Source organism: Amia ocellicauda, chromosome 15 (assembly GCF_036373705.1).
Source record: "Amia ocellicauda isolate fAmiCal2 chromosome 15, fAmiCal2.hap1, whole genome shotgun sequence".
Classification (NCBI taxonomy): Eukaryota; Metazoa; Chordata; class Actinopteri; order Amiiformes; family Amiidae; genus Amia; species Amia ocellicauda.
This window is the reverse complement of record NC_089864.1, coordinates 11,796,411-11,823,270: the sequence shown is the minus strand read 5'-3', so window position 1 is coordinate 11,823,270 and position 26,860 is coordinate 11,796,411. Positions and strand designations below refer to the sequence as shown.

At 37.1% G+C, this 26,860-nt stretch overlaps 1 protein-coding gene across 1 annotated transcript; it reads left to right on the top strand.

The window, feature by feature from the left end:
- Nucleotides 1-387: 387 nt before the first annotated feature.
- lrig3 (leucine-rich repeats and immunoglobulin-like domains 3) lies at nucleotides 388-18,364 on the top strand. Its single transcript, XM_066723609.1, has 19 exons — nucleotides 388-843; nucleotides 4,097-4,168; nucleotides 4,266-4,340; nucleotides 9,571-9,705; nucleotides 9,837-9,980; nucleotides 10,073-10,216; nucleotides 10,351-10,494; nucleotides 11,042-11,185; nucleotides 12,107-12,187; nucleotides 12,536-12,607; nucleotides 13,147-13,218; nucleotides 13,386-13,549; nucleotides 14,061-14,381; nucleotides 14,603-14,884; nucleotides 15,043-15,495; nucleotides 15,746-15,904; nucleotides 16,311-16,451; nucleotides 16,650-16,904; nucleotides 17,020-18,364. The coding sequence occupies exons 1-19, from the start codon at nucleotides 641-643 to the stop codon at nucleotides 17,265-17,267; spliced, it is 3,309 nt and encodes a 1,102-aa protein (XP_066579706.1). The 5' UTR covers nucleotides 388-640; the 3' UTR covers nucleotides 17,268-18,364.
- The last annotated feature ends 8,496 nt before the right edge of the window (nucleotides 18,365-26,860 follow it).

The following is a 26,860-nucleotide window of genomic DNA, read 5'->3' as shown; positions in this document are numbered from 1 at the left end:
AATTAAGATAAAACAATTGATTGAAATTATACGTTCAGATTAATTAAATACTGATGTTTAACTCTAAATCAGCTTTTTTTTTTTTTTTTTTTTCCAAATGAACAGCATTGCCTTTTATGAACTAAAATAGAAAGGGTATATTTCCCACCCTTAGGGTGGTATGCAGATTATAAAACAGAAAATGTGAAATTAACAGACAGATAACAATTAAATGAAGCGCTCTACTGTGCTGCATCCTCGTATTAATTAAACCAATCTTGATTTAGAGGTATAACTACGTTTGACTACGTTTCCCAGACGCCTCTGCTTCTCCCCCAGGTGACGTATAGGTGTGACGTACCTTAGCTGCCGGGCCAATAGGAGCGCTCGCCCCGGGGAGTCTGGCTCGGAGTTGCAGCCGCCGCGTCGAGGCGAAGTCCCGCAGAAAGAAAAGTTTTGTGGAGGGCTGCGCGGAGGTGCTGCTGTCGGGCTTTCCGTCCTTTCAACTTTTCAACAAGAATGAGCCAGGACTGACTGGAATATAAACCGCCGCCTTTCGCTTTCGAGGTTCCCGCACAAACTGGGCTTCAACTTGGATGGGATTTGGGGCGCATGAAGGAAAGTGAGTGAGTCAGAGGGGGGATTGCAGCCAAAGTCAAACATGTCCGCGGCCAGGCAGCCGCTCCGCGCTGGCCGGCTCTCCGTCATCCTGCTGCTGCTCTGGGCCCTGGAGACCTGCTCTCTGGGGATGTACGAGCGGCTCAAGTGCCCGTCGCCCTGCACATGTGTGGAGCAGCTGCTGGACTGCAGCAAGAGGAGACTGGAGAAAGTCCCCGAAAACATCCCTCCCTGGACCGTGCACTTGTGAGTACATTTAACACGGGTCCCGCTGCTGGGCTGGGATTTGTGTGGGAAAGGATCTGGTTTATTTAGCTTCTGAACTGTATTTCTTTAAGAACCAGCAATACATAAATATAGCTGTTTTCTGTTGTCGTTTGACTTGAGATTGATATCTTCGAAATGGTGGAGTTTGTGGAAAACAATAGCAATCTTGCATTTGTAGTAATAAACTAATACATTACATGGCTAACACTAATGCATTATATTTCCACTATATTTCAAAGTCACCCAACATGTAGTACTTGTATTAATTAATTAATTTCAACCACTTGTAATATAGGGCAGTTAAAGAGTGTGTAGGTTACCCGCATTATGTTGTTTAACAGAGTTTATTGTGGGCCATTCAAGGTGTGATCACAAGATGCTGTACTAATATAATTAAAATCAAAACACTGACTTATTGCTAAATTGGTAACTTAATTCGTTATTTGAGTTCATAAGTTTGATTTATAATAATTCCCAGGCAGGTGCATCAGGAATGGAAGTAATGGAAAGCATAGTCTGATTGAATGATCTTTCTCCCTCTCTATAGACTTTAGCTATTCAAAGTAAGAGGGTTTTAGTGGTGGGTCTGCATCCCTATATAATATTCCAATAAGCTGCCCCCCTCCATAAAACACACGCACACCCTTGCAAAATGCAGGAAGGCTTTCAATTAGTTGTGGCTAATTCTGCTCAGGATCCTCCTCTGGGGTCATGCTGCCTTATTCATGCAACGTGAATGCCAGCATTGACAGCATCTGGGGCTCAACATTTGAATGACTGTAGGGAGCCCCTGTCACATGAATACCCCAGAAGAATGACGTTTTCATTTTAAAGAGCATTCACCTTGCAGCTTTTTGACATGCATTGCTCTGCTCATATTTATTCTGCGTTTGGAAACAATGCGAAACCCCCGACCATTTGTAATCCAGCAATAAAGTAGCATAAGTAATACACTGGCACTGGAAACTAAGTCAATACATTTGAAATAACATCTGCAATATTGTCTAAACGTACAGCTTGGATTTTGATTTGCAATGTTAAAAAGTAGCCTTTGCATCTTTTGTATGTATTTGTAAAGTTTCATAAACAAACCCCTGCAGTGGGGGGTGCATCTGCACGTTTTTTTATTTCTCTAACAGGGTTTCTTCTTGGGTTGCCGATGTTATTTACTTTGGGGAGGCTGAGGTCAGGGGGGTAATTGCTGGTGATAATACATCGCCTCCATCAATGACAATGTAAACAATGCTGTGCAGTGAAGTGACCTGAATGTAAATAACGTCACTGCAAACCCGACAACTGCAGGGGGGGCTGGGGATACTTCATCTCATACTTCATCACGGCTGCAGTGTAGAGTGTAAATCGTGTTAAATCTTTTTGTTTTGGTTGATCAAACATTTAATATGTGTATTTAGACTTCCTATCTTCTATTGATTTAATTTAATTTATGTTTTCTTTGAAACAGTGTATGCATTGTTACAATTTAATTTTCCACTTATTAAAAATAAATGACAATGCATCCCTTTGGTGTCTTGGTGACTTTAAAACTACAATCTTTGCAGTCTGGCATCCCAATTTACATACTCTTGAGTGTGTACTCTTACACCCTTCAAAGCTCAGCCTTTTGTTTTTCAAACTCTCTCAATTTTTGCTGAATTAGCAGCTGCAGAAACCCTGATGGAAATGATTAAGAAGCTGTTGCTGGTTTGCATTGGAGGCAAACTATATATATATATAAAAAAAAAAAACTCTACTTAAGCTTCGCATTTCTGTATGTTTGAAATAATCAGACAAAGATGGTGGAGAAAAAAACGTTTTATAATCCTTTGAGAAATGTATCTGGCTGAAGCCTGCAGTAGTGTACTAGAACTCCATTTTGCCTATTTGCCAGAGGTGTGAAGTGTTTAACTCTTCATTCGACCCTTTTTGTTCTTGCTAACGAAAAAAATGATCCTTTTATTGTTGGTTTACACTGGTATGTTGCATGATGGGAGCATTGTCTTGTAGGGACGGGGACTGTTTCCTCCCTCTTCTGTTCACACCTCACAAGAAACAGATGTTATTGAAAAGAGGCCATTTAAATTGCATTTTATATTCACAGTTAAAAATACACACGTATATATATGTGTGTGTTTGTGTGTGAGTACAAATGTACACAAGTTAACCTGAGCACATGTGTTTAAGCAATTTGAAATCCTATGAAAGAAAACAGAGTATTGGCTTTTAACTGAGCCTGAAGAGTGTCCTTTTGTTGGGGGAGGGGATGCTCTTTTAAATGCTAAGTAATTGCAGTGCAAAAGGATTTTCTTTTTCTGCTAATATACATTACAATCCTGTAATTAGTGATTCAACTATCTGAATTCCCATTTTAAAGGCATTATCCACTTATACATACAAACAACATGTTACATTTAACATACATGATAATATATACCCTTGTCTAGAATGTGCTCCTCAGTTTTATCAGATGCACAGTGACCAGGATTTCTTAAAGGAACTAGAGGTGTGAAACCTTCAGCTTATCTGTGGGATCTTGATTTATTTTTTAAATAAGACATGCCAGGTATTTCTAGGAGAGCTCTGGTGGCCTTTGTGAATGTTGTACAGTGAAGGACACTGCTATTGTGTGAACCGAGACATGTATCAGTCATTACATCTCTAGAAAGTTAAATGCACTGTAAAAATACATTGCTTAGATGAAAATAAAAAGGATCTTACTTCTCCGTCAGTTTGTTAATAGACTGTAAGTTGTTTTGCTCATAGTTTTTTTTGATAGATTCCAGATGGGCGCAAGCTGAACTGCCGGGCGAAAGTGTCTGGCTCCACAGTGTTGATCATGCACAGCAGCGTCAATAATTGGAGAGCTTTATAGTTGGAGGCCTTTGCCAAGTTTCGTGCATGTTTCAACTCCCACCAAAACATATCTGCTCATGCCTGGTTCTGTCTGGTGGCCTGTTTGGCAACATGTTTCACAAAAGATCGTTTAATGGTTTCAAGAATCATTTTATTTAGAAGAACTCAAGGTTTTGAAGGGTGTTTAGACCAAAACATACCACATTCATCCCAACTTCAATGTGTAGGTCTTTGTTTTGCCTCTTATAAGAAGCCTATTCTGTATTTTAACAAAAGTACTAAATACAATTATATTTAAAAGTAATACAATTGTATTTATTGAATTAAGATATGTTTTTTCCTGAACTGATTTTTTTTTTTTTTTTTTAATGTGTTTTTACAGGGATTTGAGCCATAACAAATTAAAATCACTTGATGGAACCCCATTTAGAAAAAGTCACAAACTCCAAGAAATGTAAGTATGAATTAAGTGCTAATTTAATATAAAATAAATGTTATATTTTATTTAAGATTTTAAGATATTAATAAGTGCTTCTTCTTTTTTCTTTTAGAAAATTAAACGATAATGAATTGGATTCTGTACCAGATTTGGGGCCTCTTTCACAAAACATTACATTTCTCAACTTGTAAGTGCATTTCTCTACATATATACATGAACTAATTTAATTGTGTACAGATTTTATTGTACGGGCTTTGGATTTCAATAATTTGTTTTGCATTACATTTTTTTGTTGAAATGTATTTTCACTGGCATGGCTGGACACAGGAGTTGCATCACAGTGTATGCAGGCTAAGTCCCAGAATGGGTGTATCTGCAAAATATTACCAGTCATATTTCTGTTCATCTCCTTGACAACTAAATCTACAGCGTCTCATGCATGGAGTCATTTTGTACGCCAGTTTGCAACTTTTTTTTTGTGCTGGCAAAGCACTCATTGAGAATGCGTGTGTGTGTGGTATTTCCTATTGGAAAAAGAACAGAGTTTCTAAAAGCCATCATACGACTCTCTTTTATGCTGTGGCGCCTTTAATGAAAACCAGGGATTGCTTTGCTTTGGAAACTGGAGGTTCAACTGCTGGAAAGAGCATGTGAAGCAGCAGCAAAGCAGATAAGATGGCCTGTTTGTACATATATAATTTTATCTATGGCCTCTTTTTATTATTTAGTTTTTTGAGGGGGAAAAAAAACTAAACTAAACAAAAAAAAAACTAAACAAACCTACAACGGCTTAAAACCAACCACTCTTTACTTCTGAATTAGCCCTGGAGGTTTTGGCTAATTCTGTGTGACTGCCAGAGAAAGAAAATAGAATTTAGTTTGAAAAGCATTGAAAATATGAACAGTTAAACCCCATACATTCCTGGGAAATTGTTCAATTAATTAAAATGATCACGACTCAATTACTTACATCTGGCGAGTTATTAGGGTTTGTTTTTACTCTGGGTCTGGGTCAGCAAAGTCAGTTGGAGCTGCCGCTGTGTCTGCTTGGCTGTTTAAATAAGAACTAAGTGACATTCAATACCTCAGTGCTTTTTTTTCCTTCAGTGCCAGAAATGAAAAACTAAAGAGCACAGAAAGGGAAAAGTTTAGTCAGTCCTGAATGCATGAGGGCTTCAGGCAGACTTCATTGTGTTTGCCATGTTATTAATTATATACAGAAGGGTTTCTTACAGCATCAGAAAAGTATTTTGAAATTTTATTTACTCATGAGTAGCTAATGGTTTTCAATGATGCATTTCCTTGTTGGGTTAAGAGAATTTTGATTTCAGTTGCTCTTGACTCTTTTTAAGGGTGTTTTTAAGAACTTGTTTTGTGCAGTTTTGGCTTCTGTTGTTCATAAACAGTTCAAGCCCTGATTATACTTATTTTGGCTGATTTCTGCAGATAAACTACTTCCAAATGTGACTTCAAGTTAATAGTTATTTTATTTTTCTCATACTTGGCATATATGGTTCCTTTAAAAAAGAAAAACTATTTTGGCAGAGATTTTGACAAGCAGTGTAAAGCACATAACGCATTGACCCAAAGCAGATCAAAAAACTGGCTCAACCGCCAATCAGAAATCCCAATTCCAGTACTTGATGGGGACTTTTTGTTTGACAGAGGGATCTATGATATGCAAACCTACCCTTAAATAGCGTGTTATGGTTAAGGTAAAAAAATATATATTAATCTATTTTGAAGAATAATATTTTCTTCAATTTACCCAATTCATCATTTATATTAAATATTTGGGAAAATGCAAGCTGTTTTAAAAATAAAAAAATCTATTATCCATCAGAGTTGGGGTCAATTCCTTTTGTCAGGGGCAATTCCAGTACCACTCTCATTTCATTCTGTTCAATTGCAGTTACACTCCTAAATATCAATTAAATAAATTCCACTTCCAATCTAGAAAACCAATAAATTGTGTAGTTAAATAAAATAACTTGAATTCATATGATGTGTAGACTACATCTTTCCTCCTTTTCTGCAACTTTTTAAATCTAGAAATTATAATTTACAGTAGCATTATTGTATGCATACATGTAAATGTACATATCCAAAACATACTAGGGAAAATGTTAATGAATGGAACAGTCATGAACATGTTTTCTAAAGATCCATACCTTTCTAATAATGTACAAATCAAAAACATAAATTTGTCAGTGCCAGGTTTACCATGAACATTGTACAGATGTGTTCACCTGACTCCTGAATCCTACTAAGTCAGGCTTCATCAGGAATATCATGTCACTTGAACTTTTCATAATGAAAATGCACAGATCTTTGTCAGTGTAACTGTCATGCTGTAATACTTTATAATGGATATAAATAGCATACAAATGTATTCAGATTAGTGCAGTAAATGTTGATATGAAAATAGGTGCCATATGTATTTTTATTATCTGGCAGTTTTCAATTGAGTTGTTTGTAAATGAGAAATTGAACAATGGAATTCATTAATTGATTTTAGTTCTGATTTAAAAATATAAAATCCAATTGAAAGCTGTAACTATTTATCAAATTCAGAATTGAATTGGAATTGACCAAACAAATTGAGACCAACATTTTTAGAAACTGACTAGTGTTTAATATTGAATGGGACTGAACTTCTCCTAAAATACTTGTAGGTTATTTTCTCTGTGCACCAAGAAGAGATACCATAATCATGTGATGTATTATTTGGAGAATTTTGATCTTTTATTACTGTTACTTGCAAACTCACTGTTAAATTCAATGTTTGTACCAGCACTCGGTCTTACTTTGTTTTATGTATTCACAATCACAACTTGGGTAACACTTCTATGAAGCTTTCGAAGTTGTTACATTTCTTTGAGCATAACAAAGTACTGTCTGAACATCTGTTACATAGTACATCATAAGTTCCAGAACTGGAAAGAGATACATTTGACGGAGATCATATCATATATTTTGCTTGTTAGTGTGTTTGTTCACTACAACTGTAAAACAATGATATCACAGTTTATTTTGGAGATTCCTGAACATGTTATCCAGAGGATGTTATTCTTGTGTGTGTGTGTATATAACGTATACAGATAGATAGATAGACTGTGTCTATCTATAAATACAGTAGTGCAGGTAATGACACCGGAAAATTGTATTTGTTAGAAACTTTATTGAACAAATTTGTGGTATTCAGTTAGATGTACAATGCTGTGCTTGTTTGTCTCAGTCTGGCCTGAATGACTGAAGATCAATTGATAGTGTTTACTCTACAAAACATTTTTTGTTTTCTAAGCATGTCATTAAACTTCACAGTCTAAATGCATGTCAAAGAAATACATGTTTTGGGTGTTAAAACTTAATTTATTATATTGTAATTTAAACTTCTAAATGACATCGAGATGAAAAATGATAATACGCATTAAATACATTGGTCTCATACGTTTTTGTGAGTCTTTGACCACAACTGGAAAAATGTTGAAAGCGAAGAGCTGTATCTTAAAGGGGCTTTGCATGCAACCTAACTTTGACAAAATCTGGAGCACGCAATTCTTATAGCCTCATATAGCAACCTATAGGCTAGTATTCTGTGTCAAATTCTGTATACTTAGGATGGATATTGTCTAGCTTGGTTCTGACCTTGCAAATGCTGTTAAATACTAAAGTAAATCTATAATATAATGTGTGTACCCCTTTGGTGTTCTCCTTGAGTAAGTGTAACACTGTTTTTGTATGTGCTTGATTGTTGCCTCTACAGCACTCCAGCCTATTGAGAAAAGTTTGAATTAGCCTAGATTTTGTTTGTCTGAAAAGAGAGGTGTCTGCCATTTCACTTTCTAACCTTGAGGTATGGATACATAAGTGGAAGTGAATCTGTCCAATCCTTTCCCTGACTGTGAATATAATCTTGTACTTTGTTACTTAGGCCTACATACCTATTTTACATATTTTTTTTCAGTGGGCTAAACTTAAACCACAGTAAGCAATGGGAGATGTTGGGAGACAGAATTCCCTTGTTTCACATGGTGTTTTTTTTTTTTTTTTGGGGCCTAGTCTTGCCAAGTACACATTTGGCCAGGTGTATTTGTACCTGGAAGGTAGCAAGGCAAGCAAGCACACAAAATCGCACTGAAGACCAGTTTCCACATCACAGCTGAAAAGCCCTGGGCTGAATCTTGTGTGAAAGGCATGAGGCAGTTAAGAGTGTTGACAGTTACTTTTTGCTCTGAAGCAGCTCAAAATCTTATAGGTTATGTTTCTTTCATGAAACTGGAAATTCAGGTTTCCTGCAAAGAACTTTTTAGTCTAGGGAACATGAAAAATAAAACCCAGGTAGCGTGTTCCTCCTTTGTCTGTTCGCAGTAACCCAGCACCCTATCAAAGGGTTTTGTAAATCCATCCACAAAAGACAATCTTGTACCTTTTAATTGGTCAGTTATTATTCTAGGCATAGCTGATAACTTTTACTTTACATTTAGTAAGGTATTTTATATTGCTTCCTGGGAGTGAGTTAAAATAATTGATGTAGGCCTAGGATTGTATATGCCAGTGCCTTGTTGGAATCATGTATTAATACTGACATTGTTTTCAGTTCTTTCTTAAATTTAATTAGGATACCATTATTACTATAGAATGTTTGAGTCTCAGATAATTTATACAGTCCATAGCATAAGTAAACAGCACTTGCATATCTTTTCATAGAAATGTATAGAACGTTTTAGTTTGCATATAGATATGTTATTTTGTATATAAAAATGAATGCATTGCAGTTTGTTTTCTCTGCAAGATTTCCTTCATTCCACAGCAGCCTATATATTTTTAATTTGGGTCATTTTCATGAGAAGTCTGTTCAAACTTAAATTCAATTTAAAACACAAAATTAAAGAAGCATAAATATAAAGGTTCTGTTAACACGGCCATGAATACTGAAACGGGCTCTAGTGTCCAGCAGATTATAAGGAATTGCTGTTTTATGTAGCAGCCTCTGTACAAAGGGTGTACTGTGCAAGTCATGTTTATAACCGAACAGCTTTGCACTGCAATTTAGGAGGCGTGCAGTACAGGAAATTGCTGGCTGCTGCTGCGGCATGCTTTCACTAAGGGAATGTTATTCATCACTAAAGTAATTGCCAGTTTTTAATATCTTGTTAGTAATTACCTTATAAACAAAATAACACAGTATAAACCGGTGGCTGTATGACCTGGTACCTAACTTGATAACTTTAATTAGCTAAAATATCACTGTATTGACACCTGAATACCATTTGTTTTTAAGTTGCATAAGTATCTATTTTATAAATGGATATTACAGTGTTGAAGTTGAAGAAAATCAGTGTTGTGAAGCACTGTGATTATGTGCTATCTGTTCTCTGAGTCGAATGCTTATTTATTAATTTTTTAAATGACAGAGCAAACAACAGGATTTCAAAGTTAGTCCCAGAACAGCTGAAGCACTACAGATCCCTGGAAACCTTGGACATCAGCAGCAATAACATTGTGGAACTCAGAGCAACGTCTTTTCCTGATCTGCAATTAAAATATTTGTAAGTGTATACATCTTATATTAATACAAACTAAAATGCGTCCAATTTTAAATAAACTAAAGATGGATTTCATTTCCATCCGATTAAAATGTCCAGATTATTAAATCGAGTTTTTGTTTTCTTCATTTCAGATTTATGAGCAACAACAAGATCTCTTTAATGGAGCCAGGCAGTTTTGACCATTTGTCAGGCACTCTGCAGATTTTGAAGCTCAATAGAAACCGCATTTCAGCCGTTCCTTCCAAGATGTTTCAGCTTCCCCACCTGCAACACCTGTACGTTCTCAGTTTCATATGCTAAGTCAACATGCCTTTTATTTATTGCAGTGTTTTCTGTATTTTCACTTGTGGTGTTATTTATTTTACAGAGAACTAAATAGAAACCGAATCAAGAAGGTGGACGGCCTGTCGTTTCATGGGTTACAAGCCCTTAAGTCATTGAAAATGCAGAGAAATGGCCTCAATAAGCTTATGGATGGTGCTTTTTGGGGACTAAGCAACATGGAAGTTTTGTAAGTATGAACAATGACTGATTATAAATGTAAATGAGTTTTGTTTGTACTGTGCCTGTGTGGCTCACCTGACTTCGCTAGGTGTTATTACCTTCACTGGTTAAGTGTGATTTTTATTTTATTTACACTTATAGACAACTGGATCATAACAATTTGACGGAAGTGAGCAAAGGCTGGCTGTATGGGCTGTTGATGTTACAGCAGCTCCACCTCAGGCAGAATGCCGTCAGCAGGATCAGACCTGATGCCTGGGAGTTCTGCCAAAAACTCAGCGAGCTGTGAGTTGCTTTTATTCTCTTCCAGCTTGAGTGCAGAGTTCATGCCAAAACATGAGCCCCGTACCAGTGATCTGTGAGTTTTTCATAACACAGTTTCCAAGGTGACAACTGTGACAGTGGGTGGTGGGGGGGAAACAGGTTCTGATGATCCACAGATTTTGAAGACCAGAGTGTCTATTCTGGTCTAGTCGAGTTCTGAAGACGTTCCAATCCACTAGACATGAGTAGTCTTTGAACTTCTTAACGAAGTACGCAAACCGCATTCGGTGTTTGATGAGAATATGTTGTACACATGTTTACGTAAGACCGCATACAATGAAATAAGGAAAATAATATTTTTGTGGCTCATAAAGGCAATACGTGTCTTAAGAGACTAATACTGAAATGAAATGAAACAATGTGGACCTTTGAAGACACTCGGCTAGCACAAAGATCTAATTCCACCTCTTTCAAATGGCAAAGTTAATTTTTCAGAACTTTGAAAGCTTGGTAGGTCTTTTCTTTTGCTTTGGTTCTGCCTTTAATTGCTTTATTGCTCTGTTCACAGAGATCTCACCTCAAACCAATTAACACGACTGGATGAATCCAGCTTTGTTGGCCTGAGTCTGCTTGGTGAGCTCCACTTAGGAAATAACAAAGTGAGCTTCATTGCTGATGGCGCCTTCCGGGGTCTATCCCATTTGCATACTTTGTAAGTTTCCCAATTATACTCATGTGAACTATTTGCGCTTTCTAGTTTGTTGCATTTTGTTTCCTGTTTCATAAAGGAAAGCAATTTTAATAAAGTAGATGATCGTGTAGTATATTGTGATTCTGTATTCGTAAAACACGCTCTTCCTATGTTTATTTGTGCATGAACTCTTTGTTTAGTTTTTTTTTGTAAGTTCAGTTAGTTAATGCTGATTAAATAGGATTGAACAAAGTCACAGAAAACAAGGCTTTATCTCTAAGAAGCCAATACAACACACCCCAAATGTGACTCCAAAGTTTGAAAACAATTTAAATAGATAAAAGTGTCAGGTCAACAAAGGGCAGGTCTGTGGGTAAGGGATGGTGATGATTATCCAGGCAGAAGACATTTGTCTTTAACCAAGCATGCCAAAAAGGAAACTAGTATTTTGGAAGAGTTAGAAAAATAAAATAAAAGGGGGACGGGGGGTAGGCAAGGAAAGTGAAATTCCTGTCAAAACAAATTTTGAGAGTCTTTTATTCTTAATACTTTTTCCCTGAACATTGGCAAGGAACAAGAATCGTTGCTTAATCTAAGGAGGACCTGTTGCTTAGGGGCCTGTTTTGTTAACTTTGTTTTGGAATGGCAATGTTTGTTTGTTTATTTATTAGTACCCACTCTTGCCCTTTAAAAAATAAACCACATATATTCGTGTGTGACCTGAGAAGCAACTCTTAACATTTAATGGTCTGCGAAGCCAGCAGGAGACTGCCTTGAGTTACGCAGTTGGGGCCCACATAAACCAAAGGGAGCTTTACATATTTTTATCTTTCTTCCTTTACCAGAATATAAAAACACATAAGCCCATACAAAGTTTAGGAAGAGTACATGTTTCATGCTCTAGGTGTGGACTTAAACAACTTTTTTTACCCCCACATTTAGGGATCTGAAAAACAATGAGATCTCGTGGACTATTGAAGACATGAATGGAGCCTTTTCTGCTTTGGACAAACTTAAAAAACTGTAAGCATTTTGTTGGTTTTTTTGCAAAGAAAACTGTGTAAATTGAAATTATTTACAGAAAGAAACAATTTGTAATATATGTGAGAGGTCTATTAAAAAAAAAAAAATTAGCAGCAGAATATTGTCTTGCATTATACAGTCCCAAGTGAAAGTGAGTATTTATTGTTTAGTTTAACTTAGACTACTAAGATGTAGGTCTTCTTAGGGCTTGTTAACATTTTAAAGAATGCTTGTGTAAGAATGACTTTAATCCAAATTTAAAATACTTATCACAAACCTATATATAATGTAATGCAGCGACAGTTTCTTTTGAACACGTAACTCAACAAGTATAATCCTCTATTGTAGGCTTCTTCAGGGAAATCGAATCAGATCCATCACCAAGAAATCCTTTTCTGGTCTAGACACTCTTGGATACCTGTAAGTATTTCTGTTCATTTTAGCCTTGGGTGTTTAGAAATGTTTAAACCAGTTAAATCAAAATTTGTGAAATGCAATACTGCAGAAAACTGAACCAGCTGCTGAAGATCAGATAGTTCCCTTTCTTCTTTTTGTTTCATAAATCAGCTCAGACAGGCAAGCAGGCTGTCTGTAAGAGTCAGACTTTCCATCTGCTGGAATTTGTATCGATCACTGTATGTGTGGGTGTAGGCAAGGGCTGTGCAACTCCGAGCCAGTAACATATGACTTAAATTAGATTTTCACAGCCATGTTGGATTTTAGAGGAGTTAAAGCTAGGCACTGCTTGATTAACCAAATATGGCGCAGCCCACATTTAATTGCCTCTAAGCTTAGTCTTTTCTCTGCTTTGATAATTGAAGTGTTTGCAGGCCTTCAGCTTTCCAGATATTTTAAATTAGGCAGCAGTTTTATTCAGGCCTGTTTTTGTTTTCCTCTTAAAGCTGTAGTTTAAACAAATGCACTTTCTTAATCCCCCTACCTCCATTTTGTCTTCTTAGAGACCTGAGCAACAATGCAATAATGTCTATTCAAGGGAACGCCTTTTCACAAATGAAACAACTTGAGGAATTGTAAGTATAGCCTAATAGCTATTCTGTTCATTTAAAAATCTTAAGAGTGATTTAAACTTTCTGGGTTTACTTTGAAAGTGTTCCTCTTGCCTGTCTCAGTGTTTGTAGTTTTTGCCTTTCAAGCCTTGCCTGTTGTGATCTCAATTGTCTATAATTGCTTTCAATAGGCACTTGAACACGTCCAGCCTGTTATGTGATTGCCAGCTAAAATGGCTGCCACAGTGGGTGGCAGAACACAAGTTTCTGCCCTTCATTAATGCCAGCTGTGCCCATCCCCAGTTGTTGAAAGGAAAAAGCATATTTAACGTGATCCAAGAGGATTTCGTGTGTGGTGAGTTTTAATCTTATTATAACTTTTGGATGATAAATAATAGTTGCTCAATGTTTGCAAAGATTAACTAACCCAGTTTAGTAAATTTTGAATAATTGATGAATTTATTTCCAAGTACACAAATAAATAAAACATTTTAGCTTTTGTATGTCTTTGTGGTTAGATAATTGAACATGTCTTTGAAGGAGGCTGGTGATACTTTGATCAAAAGTGCAATACACTTCTGTCATGAGGACAGTCATTGCTGTACATTTCATGAGTGACGTGAAATACTTACAATTTACATGTGTGTTCAAAACAAATAAAGAAATGCTATGCAGACCCAGATGTCACTGGTATGAGTGTGTGGACCTAAGCTTTCTGTTTTGAGTGGCAATATTTAAAATAAATTTGCTTGATATATACTTACACACACACAGGGACGTGTGATTTTTCTTTTTTTTTTTTTTTTGGTCAAATGTTTATTCAAGGCCTCCTCTCTTACTGATAAAATCAATGTTTTACTTTACAGATGATTTCCCCAAACCTCAGATTAGAGTGCAGCCTGAAACTCAGTCTGTCATAAAGGGATCCAATGTGAGTTTTGTGTGCTCCGCTGCCAGTTCAAGCGACTCGCCAATGACAATCGCGTGGAAGAAAGACAATGAGGCCCTGGACGATGCCGAGATCGAGAACCAGGCCCATGTTCGGGTTCAGGAGGGTGAAGTCATGGAATACAATTCTACCCTGTGGTTGCGCAGTGTGGAATTCAACAGTGAAGGCAAATATCAGTGTGTGATCTCCAATCAGTTCGGCTCGTCCTACTCCACGAAAGCCAAGCTCACTGTGAACAGTAAGTGCCTTTATGGATTATCTGTGAATGAAGTGAGAAAGTATAATGCTAGTATTTGCTCTGGCTTTTTTTCCCCTTGCAAGTTACATTCCCTTAATATACGAATACTTGACATTTGTTGTTTTTAAGGGTTGCCCAATAAATAGAGATACAGCTGATAGGATTTCAGTAGAGTTTATGGAACACCTGCATTTATTTTAATATATTTTTGTATATTATAGTGCTTCCATCATTTACTAAAATGCCCATGGACCTCACAATAAGGGCAGGCGCCATGGCCCGTCTGGAGTGTGCGGCCGTCGGGCACCCCACCCCGCAGATCGCCTGGCAGAAAGACGGTGGCACGGATTTTCCTGCCGCCCGGGAGAGACGCATGCATGTGATGCCAGAGGACGATGTTTTCTTCATAGGGGACGTCAAGACCGAGGACATTGGAGTCTATAGCTGTACAGCTCAGAACACGGCTGGGACCATATCTGCTAACGCGACTTTAACTGTTCTAGGTAACAACCAATCATAACATTTTAGCAGAACTGGGTTGTAAAGCATCGCCATTTTCAAACAGTATACTGCGCTTATGTAGATGTAAAAAGATTCAATGCTGATTGGAATATACTGAAATGTATATTAAAGCAATGTTTTTGCTTTCTCTTTCATGTAGAAACGCCCTCTTTCCTGCGTCCTCTGATGGATCGAACTGTCGCAAAAGGTGAAACGGCAGTTCTCCAGTGTATTGCCGGTGGAAGTCCTCCCCCGAAACTGAACTGGACCAAAGACGACAACCCTTTAGTTGTGACAGAAAGACACTTTTTTGCTGCTGAAAACCAGCTTCTTATTATTGTCGACACGGACGAGGAGGATGCCGGGAAATACACTTGTGAAATGTCTAATACGCTGGGCACGGAAAGGGGAAATATCAGACTGAACGTCCTCCCGAACCCGAACTGTGACTCCACTCAGAATGCTGTCCAGGCGGCAGAGGAGGACGGCTGGACGACGGTTGGCATCGTGATCATTGCGGTTGTGTGCTGTGTGGTAGGAACGTCGCTTGTTTGGGTGGTCATCATATACCACACACGGCGGCGCAATGAGGACTGCAGCGTGACAAACACAGGTGTGTGAACGATCTCTGCATTTTGTCCTCCCTTCCGCAGACATTTATGCAACCCCTCCTGCCGTGCCCCCAGACATTTGTTTGGTCACAAGAACAACATCATGTCATACTCAGTGCTGTTTTTATAGCTGTCTGTAGGGGTTTATTTATTTTAAGCTTGTGTGTTGGACATGCAAGCTGTGAATGGGGGATGAGACAGACTTAAACTGTTGTACGTTTTGTTACAATAAATTGGTTTCTTTCTTCGTAGATGAGACGAATCTGCCAGCAGACATTCCCAGTTATTTGTCATCGCAGGGAACGCTGGCTGACAGACAGGATGGCTACGTTCCATCAGAAAATGGCAGTAACCACCAGTTCATGGCATCTTCGATTAGTGGGTTTTATTTGCAGCAAAGAGATTTAAATGGTAAGTTAAGCTTTAAAATACATGTATGTTGGTTCCTCTATTTTCTTTCAGAACCTTGATTGTGTTTTGCTTACAGTGAATTTGACAAAAATGTAGGTGTAAATGTGTCTTGTATCTTATCTTATTAGTAGCATATTATTAAAAAAAATTGCACAAACTTTACAATGAACTGCAAGAGCTTGTATTGATTAATCAATGTATAGGGAGAAACGAATTTACTCACAGGGTTAATTGTCCCAATACAATTAAAAATGTAGCTTTTTGGACACATCAGTAAATTAGGTTTATGTCAAGAATATAATTTTGTGTATGTGTATAAATATGTATGTGTGTGTGTATATATATAAATGTGTTTGGCGGAGACTTAATGATGGTTTTTTTGTTTTGTTTTTTTTTTTCCTCTCAGGCATGTGTCACCTGGATAATGGCAGCGAGGCAGACCTGGAAGCAGTAATGGACCCTCTTCTCTGTCATTACCAAGGAACCACAGGATCTATGCACACCAGAGAAAATATTTACAGCAGTGACTCATCTGAAGGCTTCACAGGTTAGGGCTTTTATCCCCTCCCCCACTATAGTTAGGTTACATATGTCAGGTTGAATGGGTTTACAATAAGGTTTACTTTATTTATAAAATGACATCTCTGTAGCACCTTCTCTTAGTCTGTCACTGTATTACACTTTTTCGAATAATGCAAAACTCCCCTTGAGGACATTGCTCTCAATTTATAATTCGTGTTGACAGGTTGTGCGGCTGATCAGAGAGCGCTGTGCATCGATTCTTACAACGGCAGTCTGACGTACTCCAAGAAGGACTACTATCCATGTGGAAACCTTCTGGAGGATCCGTTTGACCCTGCGCCCACCAGCGTCTTAATGCAGCTGCCCAACGGGAGCCTCCACAGCTCCATTCTCGCTGCCAATGAAGGATTATCCCCAGACATGGACTGTCAAGACTGTAACCGGACGCGAGAGAGAGTGCCATCGAACACGTTCATGGGTAGGTGAAAGGACACATACTGCTTTGCATTTGATCACCAGCAGTTTTAATTTGAATGTGTCAGGTTGTGTGGTGATGTCTGGGAAGTCTGAATTGTGGTTGATTTCTGTTCCAGGGACATTTGGGAAGACTCTATGGAGGCCGCAGACAGATTTCTATCCCAACTACAACCAGGCTGCTCCGTACAACCCAATGACGTTACATGAAAACCCGTACACCGCAGTGGACACGGACGCCGAGCCCGGGGAGCGTCGGCCCACGCAGCCCGTGCAGTCGAAGCCTGAGCAGAGCACAGACATCTATGAGCAGCCGTTTGATAATGACGGGGAGACGACCTTCACGCCTCGCCGGACAAGCACATAGCGGCGTGTCCGTCCGCGCGTCTCCAGGAACTGAATTTTTTTTTTTTTTAAGAAAATTAAGCCAAAAAAACTACCTCAGTACTGAACAATGTGTGCATCGTTTGAATGTCATTCGGAGAAAACACAGTTACTTATGAACTTTGCAAAAGAGAACAGCTTGGACTGTTTGAACAATGTTAAAAGAGTTTATGCATTTTATACAAATTATATAATTTTGTAAATTAATAGTGTAAATAGGACCCTAAGTATTTTGCTTTTTTTTTTTATAATTAAAAAATGTTTTAATGAAATGTCTATGTTTAAGAAACTTTTACAATTTTAAGCTTCTGATAAATGTTAGGCACCTTTTGCACATAAATATTAACAATAAAACATCTTTCCTTGTGCTGCTATAAACATAAAAATGACATGCTGTGACTTTAAAATATTTAATTTCAATTTTAATTATATATGTAGTCACAACCATCTACTGTTCCTCCTCCTTTTCAAACTCGTTTATTCAACCATAGCCAATGTTATACCCTTAACTGGCCTGGAAGAACCAGCTACCCCATGCACACATCTTCTGCTCCTGGCTCACCGGCCCAGTGCCCTTCCATCGAACCCGGACTCGCAACGGTGTCTGATGAGGAACAAACTTGCCATCAAACTCGGATTAATCCTTATTGTCCGTACGGTTGCAGAAAACTGTTGACTGCAAAATTAGATTACTCTCATCACTGCATCTCTACTTCATTGATTTTCACCTTATTCCCAATTAACTTCAGGTTAAACGTATTATGATTGGTTTGAGACATCAAGTCAAAGTTGGTGTTGTCCGTGGATGTATTGGCAGAGTACGAGAGTTTTCAGTAGGAAGCAGAGTGAGTATTAGAGAATGATGGGTGATTCTAGGAAAACGATAAAAATTACGTTGGATTTTGGAAAGAATCTGACAATGGAGTACATAACGTTCCTATTTTCATGCATTTCTAGTTTTCATAGATGGCCTCTTACATGTTGTATGAAGTCATCAGCAGATGTAGAAATATCTTTTATGTCTTCTTGGATTTTAATGGTTACTTCATTCTCTCAATAAATTGTTCACATTCGTCGCCACTTGCATTGAAGAATATCAGTTGTATGAAATGTAGAAATGGTGTGTTCAGAGTTTTCTTGGACAAATGAGGTGTCCTGTAAGACGTACAGTGGAACATTCATCTTGGATGAACCTAAAAATATTCTAGCATTAAAATAATTTGGTTCTACAATAAATTCTTCCTCCCTAGAAAATGCTGTTTTATATACGCTTAAGAAAACATGTATTTTAGGAGAGAATTTATATTTTAAGGGTAATTGATCAAGCTGAAACCAATTATTGCTTTATTGTGGTGCATTTAGAAAACAATTAGAATCCCTAATGGTTCATAAGAAGAAGGTTAGAAAGAAAAATGTTCTCGGCAGCAAAGGCTGAAATAAAGGTTTGCCTACAGGGTCAGAACTAGTGAAGGCCTTTCACTTTTCAGCCAGAAAAAACTACCCAGATTGCAGTATAATTTCCCCCCTTTGATTTGGGCGCCAGAGAGTGAGACAGGAAGTCGATCATTCCTCAGACCACCAGTGACTAAGCACAGAAAATGAATTTTGCATGCTTAGGCTTATCTTCTTGCCAGATTTTCTACATTTTGTAGCTAATTTGTCTTCATTGTTGCCAGATGTGGTGATGTGGAGACAGATGTTGATAATACGTATTGGATACTTATGAACTCTTTAGAATGGTATTTTTCATTACAAGGTACAATCACTCAGTCTTGATTGAGGGAAAGTATTTGTGTCTGTGTATTTTCATGAGGACTATAATTCTCATATATTCATTTGATATAGTCTTATTAATGGATGTCTTTAGAAGCACATACAATGTATGTGTGTGTGTGTGTGTATATGTATATATATATATATATATATATATATATATATATATATATATATATATTAAAATAAAAGTATATAGTTAGGTATTCCGATGCCTCAGAGGCAGATACATCTTGGAAATCAAATGGCAAAATTAACTAATTCATGCATTAATATTCAACAGTTCAAGTGAAAAGTTGTTTCTTTTTAAATTAAAAATCATATTAATTCAGTCAAGGAAATTAATTTGCTTTTGATTTAATTCATGCTCGGTTCTTGTATTATAGTACCTTGTTTACTGGGATTTAGAGTTTTAGTTTTTGCTCTGGCTATATGCCATGAGTCTGACATGATGATTTCTCTCTCTCAGATACACACATATGTATGTGTGTTTATTATATATATATATATATATATATATATATATATATATATATATATATATATATTGAGAGAGAGAGAGACTTTAAAAGTGAAACTTTAGAGTGAGAACTACTTATCCAGGGTATTTTCCAATAGCATTTTGTTGGGATCATGATCATGATTTACGCAACCACTTTTCCCCTATAATATCTGACCCACTGTTCACTTTATCAGTGAGATATTTGTGCTTAGACGCTATTAACAACACAAGCTTTGTATCTTTAGATTATCTCTATGAAAAGATTATTATATTTTGTTAGTCTTTGGCTATGTGCAAGATAACTTGAGCCAACTGCTGTTTTAAACAAACTGAAACTTGTCAAACAGTGACTTGTAAATGAGCATTAGACCCCCTAGATAATCTACTGTGATTCTTTCACATATCTAAACAAGCATGGAGTAACTTGCCCACTTCTTTGTTGCCTGCATGCTGAGTAAGTGTCTAAATAGTTAAAAGCAGATACAGGCATTTTTTAACTTGCAGATGTTGCAATAAATCATTTGCCGCACTGCCATGGCAATTGGCTGTTTGACAAATGTTCCACAATAATGCAGACCCGTAAAATGTGGAATTTCAGAGGCATGGCTTGTAACTCTTTCAGGACAATTGTAAATTCCCAACCGTGTCAGCACAGGTGGAAACAGTGCCATAAATAAATTGCATGTTTTCATTATTAATTTATTTTTATTTCCCTCTCTAAAACCTCACCCATGACTAATTCTACAGCAGTTTCTGTGACTAAACCCCAAGGACTCAGCATTTTGTAATGTAACCACATCAGATGTAGTGCAAGAATGGAGATACAAGAATCAGGTTCTTCAGTCTGTTCCATAAAACACTTTTCTGAAGTTGCATACATTGCAATTTCCAATAGCTCTGCAATGTGGCTGTGAGCAATTTTTAATAAAAAAATTTCACAGGTGACTATTTTTCAAACACTGCTCTTAATTTTGTCTTGTAAAGTCAGACTGATAATATTACTTTCTGGGAAACAAGCTTGTACACTATTTGTAGTACATGGGTCATGCAACCTTTTCACACAAACACATTTGTGTAATGTAAATGTGGCTGTTTAAAATGTGTAAACATTTGCTGGTTTTCAGTGGTTTGTGTTTAAATTGAATTAATGAGAAAACAATATCTGTCAGAGTTGTTATTATTAAATGCTGTACAAATGCAAACCCAAGCATTCCCAAAGCAGATGGTTAATTAAAATACATAGTTACATAAAAGAGAAATGTACATGTTACCAGAGATTTAAAATGATGTGCATAACATCTTTTTGTAGTCCACATACTTCATCAAGGCAGTAAGGACTTCCCCCTTATCACTTGGTCAATATTCGTTATTTTAGCTGAAATCTAAAAAGTTCCAATTGCTGAACTTCGGTCAGATTTGACTCCTCAGTGCATCTCCTCTACTGAGTATCTGCGAGGCTTAGTTATAACTAGTTTCCAGACGCTACTAATGGTCAGTCTATGTCCCTGAAATCAGACCAAGCCATCTGTTAGCAGCAGTCTTAAAACAACAGGAAGAGAAATGCGAAAAATGTTTGTTTAAAGGGAATAAATACACCGAAACACATTCTCTGTGCTTCTCAGGTGCATCTGAGAGTAACGTTACATTTTCTTTGATATCTGCAAATCTAAAGCTCGTATTGTTATGTTCACTGGGGGTGAGTAGATAACCACTTTAAAGTGTGACTACAGAAACATGATTGATGCTGAAGTATTTTCATGGTGTTATTGGACCAAATCAAAACTTTGATCTATCCATCATTTAAAAACAGCATCTCATGGGGGGTTTCATGAGGTAGAAGAAGTCTATGGGCCGGATTAAATCAAACTTTGACCCACCCGCTAATAGAAAACTACAAAACTGTACTCAGTTGCAGTTTCATTTTTAGTAAGATGACACTTTCTTCTAATCATAAATGTAACTGCTATGATGTACAGGTTTGTAGTTTGCTATTAGCGGATGGGTCAAAGTTTTGATTTAATCCGGCCCTGTGTCAATCAAAAAGTCTAATGTTTTGTAATTGTAATCTGTGATTGACATGTGAGTAAAGGTTTTGAGTTTGTCCAGGTCTCAGTGTACCTTTTCAATGCACATACAAGACAAGACAGAATGATACCATGAGGATAAAATAGTCTGACCTTCATCAGTAATGATTTAAATTAAAATACTCTCTTGTGAGATTCACCATAACTTTAAATAATTTCAATATGTTGTGTTTCTGTAAATTAACATTACAAAAATCAACATGTAGAAAACTGGAAAAGCTCAAATATCTTCAAAGAAACTGATTCATAGTATTGTTAAGAACGAATGCCCTATAAATGTCACTTATCTTTATTCCATAGGGGGGATTTTGACATTCTCTTATTTATGATGTTCGAGGTAGGAGTGTGTGAAGAGCTGAGACAAGTGATATAAGAGAGCTACAGGCTAGACTTGGATGTTGCACCTGGGCTGTTTCAGACATTAAGTCTTGTATTTTTTTACAGCCGAGTGGTAGACTAATCTAAAATTATACTTAACAAGAAAACTGACATGCTTTTGAAGCTTCTCATAAATGCTAGTGGAACCAGACACGTTTCCAGCAGTCGACTTGTTAGAGAATGACTCCAAATAGAAATGGATTTTATTTTATGTAAATCAGTACACCTTTTCTTTTCAAATTACAACATAACACATTGCAAGAGCATCATCAATGTAGCACTTCCTGAATAGTTCCTGTAAACATATTTCTGGGTTCACAAATACATAAGACACGTTATGAGTAACAGCATGAGAATGACCAGCCAGCCCATGTGCAATTGATGTCATGGAATAGACGGTTCCATTCCATTAAGCTGGCTTCACAGTTTGTTTGTAAAATAATGTTTCTGTTTAGTCTAAAATGATGGACACCATAGTATTTTGAAAGTGACCATAACAAATTAATGGTAAATATTTCCTGTGACAATCCAACCTGTAGATTATACTATTATTGTAGAATTTAGGCGTTTTAAACATATTATTTTTAATTATCCTCGTAGAAGTACGACACCATAAAAAAGCACATTAGACCAACATCATCTATATCAGAAACAATCCCATAATAGCAACTGGCTGTGCTTGGCTTGTCAAAAATTACGGCTGTGAACTGAATCAGACTGGTTCCGTCTATTGCTTCAAGGCATCTTTTTTTTTTAAGTAAAGAATAAAGCAGAGAAAGGTGACCTTCCATGTTTAGTTTAACCTGAGGGAATTTACTGCTCACTGAGTTACCACAGTTGACACCAGTTTGGAGCTGCTTTGTGACATGCACAACCAATCTCATATGTGGTCTATGCATACATAAAAATACAATAGAAGACTTAACACAAGTAAATACACACATATGTTGGGAAAGACCACATTTTGTAACCTGACAAATTAGTTAGCAGTATTTTCAGTTTTCTCTTTGCCTTATGAATTAATGATACCCCTCACATGCCGGGGGGGATTCATGTGCAGTGACTGGCTAAGCCATGCTACAGCTGGTGGAACCGCGCAGAACTGCGGATCTCTGCACTACATGGACGCGAGCATATATCTGTGATAAAGTCTCTCTAGTTTGTCCGGATGTGTCGTATCTAACTTCCTCAACAGCAGAAAAACTACGAACCACCAGATGTGTATTATCAAGTAAATCCCATCAATTAAGTTTATTATTAATTCAGGAAATTGAGTTGAACACATACACATATACATTTGTATCATAGGTTGTGTTTCTGTTCTGTTTGGGTAGCTATAAAAGTTAATGTTTTAATTTCAGTTCGTTCATTAATAATATCTACAAGCAATCATATTGATGTTGTTGTAGTTAAAAACATAATTGATGGAATTTATTTGATATTATTTCCCATTGGGAAGACAAATCTGGTGACACATCCGGACTAACTCAGGAGACGTACACAGTTACATGATGAACATTGACATATTTGGTAAGTTTTACATGTTACATTGTTCAAACCCTGCTCATATGATGCAATCAATCAGGAAGAGAGATATATGTATCTTACTTCACAACAGTACACTATAACAGGGGTTCCCCATGTCTGATGATGGAGGGCCAATTTCCCGAGGTTAGGGAACATTTATTAACTTTAATTGTTGTTTTATTATTTTCCCGCAAGTTACATGTGCAATTTGTAACAGAAAATGTTCATGAAGTGTAAAAATTGTGTAAATCTTCAGAAAAGGGGTGGTTGAAGGTTGGCTTTGGGGGGCCGCACTTTGGGAACCCCTGCACTATAGCAACACAAAGATGCCCAAAACCATGATTTTAGAACTAATGGGACCTTTCTTTAAATCATTTGGCATGAGGGGCTGTAGTGCCTTATAGTTTGTGTTTCAGTCCAGCATGGATTACATCATTGAACTGATGATTTGCTGAAATGAACCAGTTAAATCAATGTTTCTAGGCATTGAAGTGTTGGTGATTCAAGAAGACCTATAGACATGACAGGACTGTGGCACTTGAGTGGATCCACTGCCCTAAATTACGGTGTGGTAAGTTACTTCAGTTACTTTATATTCATTACAAATTACAAAAAAATAATAACAAGAAGCAGAATCATAATAACATTCAGTAAGGGGACAGCTGGGTAGCCCTGGTACTTCCAACTGCAGGGAAACAACAGGTAATCAGAGAATTGTGGATACAAATTCAAAAGCCAAGCAAAAAATAAAATAAAAGAGAATGAGGCCCTGAACAACTTTCACAGACCAAATCAAAATGTGCCAGCAGTCAATCTTCAAGAATAATAAATAAATTGTTTTAGAAAATCATTTGTCAGTTTTCTGTCTCCCCTGTAAAAATGTGTTCACACACATATATACTTGTCTATATTTGAAATGACCAGCTCCAACACATCCTTCCTGTTTTAACCCACACATGATTCGAGAAGAATACAGGCAGTTCGGTTTCACTGCCCGCACTGAGCGTCTTCACCTGACAGACATAATCAGCTAAGATTGCCGAGCTACTGAACCTGGAGGAAAGAGCTTAACCTTACCGGGCGCCATCTCATTAGGGGAGCTGTGCTGCTATGAAGCAAATCAAGCCAAGCTGATTTTCCACACTGGCCTCTGGGAGCACAGATCCAATTTATGCTAACAAAGGGAGTAGACTGGCAAGCCTGGGACTCGATCAGCCTTTATTGGGAACCGTGAGGAACTGACACCTTATGCTAGATGCAGGTTGCAATGATAGCGGACTGGCTGACACTGAAACTTTTCATCATTTGTTTTTCATCTTTAGATATATCAAAATAAGTGGCTATTTTCACAACATAATTTGACTAATTGTCTATATGAGCCCTGTTGTGGTGACATAACTCCCCTTGATCCTCACAAGGCATAGGCCAAGGGACCAGTCTTTTCTCGTGGTGGGCTTTATCATTGTTAGTAATATGTGACTTGGGTGCTTCGTGGTGCACCCTTGATGGTGACTTGAATCTGAGGTTTGAAAGTATAACAGTATATTATTATTCATGGTTATTTAAAGTCTTGATCACCCCTGAACAACAACAGCAGCACCAAGAAATGCAATTTATTTATGGGATTTATAAACATGCAAATATGTTTCTCTGCTGCAATATTAGGGAAGAGTATTGTATTCATGTATTGTGTTCAAATGTACTTAAATGGAGGAGCATTCATTTAAAGCTGCAGTCTCTATGTAGTAGCACTGTTCCCACACTAGTTGTGGTTTTATCACAGTGCCTATTATGAGACTAAAGCATGTGTTTAAATGCCATTTGCATGTCTTTTGTCTTTTGATTTATTTTTGGCTGTATTACTCAAGCAATCGTGTTGTCCTTAAGCTAGCCACATCAAATTAATAAAATTGATTGTTTTATTCTTCGTAGATTCAGTACAATTTAATGTTTATAAATTAACTACATTTGTGTGTTATTGTATATATGAATAAAACAAAAAGAAATGGTTTCATTTTAAAGCTCAAAATGATGTCATGTGACAATAATATAAATGTAAAATATGAACAAGGGTTTAGTATACCTCCTTATTTTCTAACTGTGATATGTTATCTCAGATCATGTATGATACGGTACTGATTCATTATCTGTGTACAGTGTTCTGATAGTGTTCTGATTTGCTTAATTAACAGCCTCTCTTTCATGAGTCACAGTTCTGCTTGCTGATACTTGTCTCGTCCTTTTTCCATTTCCACTTGTTGGATCATCCTGCTGGATATCTCTTGTCGATCATCTGACATTCAACACTGGATCCTACTGATATGCCCAGCACAGAATAACATAGATTCTTGTAGTTTTTCACGCTATCAAATTCATAATAATACCATTTTCTTCCATTCACTATAGCTGTATGTACACCAAAAAGAGTGATTTTCAAAGCTTTTTGCTCAGCTGCACAATATCCTTCATATTGTCTAAAATGAACTATAATTATTTAGAAATGTGAGCATAGGTAAAGAAAATGGGAGTAATGGAATACATTTATAAATATTTTGGACATTTTGCTAGATTTTATTTGAAGACACTACATTTTGCACTGGAGTAAAAGCTTTGAAAGATGTCTTGTTAACTGTGATAACAGAGCCAAGATATTTTGTGGGCTGGTGAGTATTCTCTCCTTTTATAAAACCAGTGAAGCTTACATTTAAGCATTCTTTGGTGTGAAACACCTCAGTGAATATGTGTCTGTGCTTCTAAACTTGTAGCATCTTTTGCATTCAGTTGTGCAACAGCAGGGTGGGGAGCCCGCTGCGATGCTTCAGTATTTGAAATGAATAGTGATGTTTTCAAAAGGTGTAAGTAATGTATTGAAAAGAATGAGTGGGAGTGATTTGCAGCAGCATGTCAGACATTTGTTGACATGAGAAAAGAACTGCAATCCTCAACGAGTGAACAAAACAGCTCAAATAACACAACGTTTGCAGATGAGAAAAGTGCATTTGAGTATGAACGTGTATAGGATTTCTTTGAGCCCCTAGCCCCCTTTCCCTGCTCTAAGAACCCTTTGTGAGATGCAAATCTTACAAAATATGTATGTATATAAAAAAATAGAAAGTGGCACCAGAGAGAGAGCTATTTTACCATGTTGCATCATCTTCATTAGTTTCAAATATTTGTGTTACATTTGAAGATGCCAAAGATTAAACTGCAAAGTTAAAGTCATAGTGTGTTCTACTAATATCTCTGGTCATAAAGTAATTGATAGTGACATTTAAGGAGAAGATCATTAGATCATGTTTTCAATTACACTCC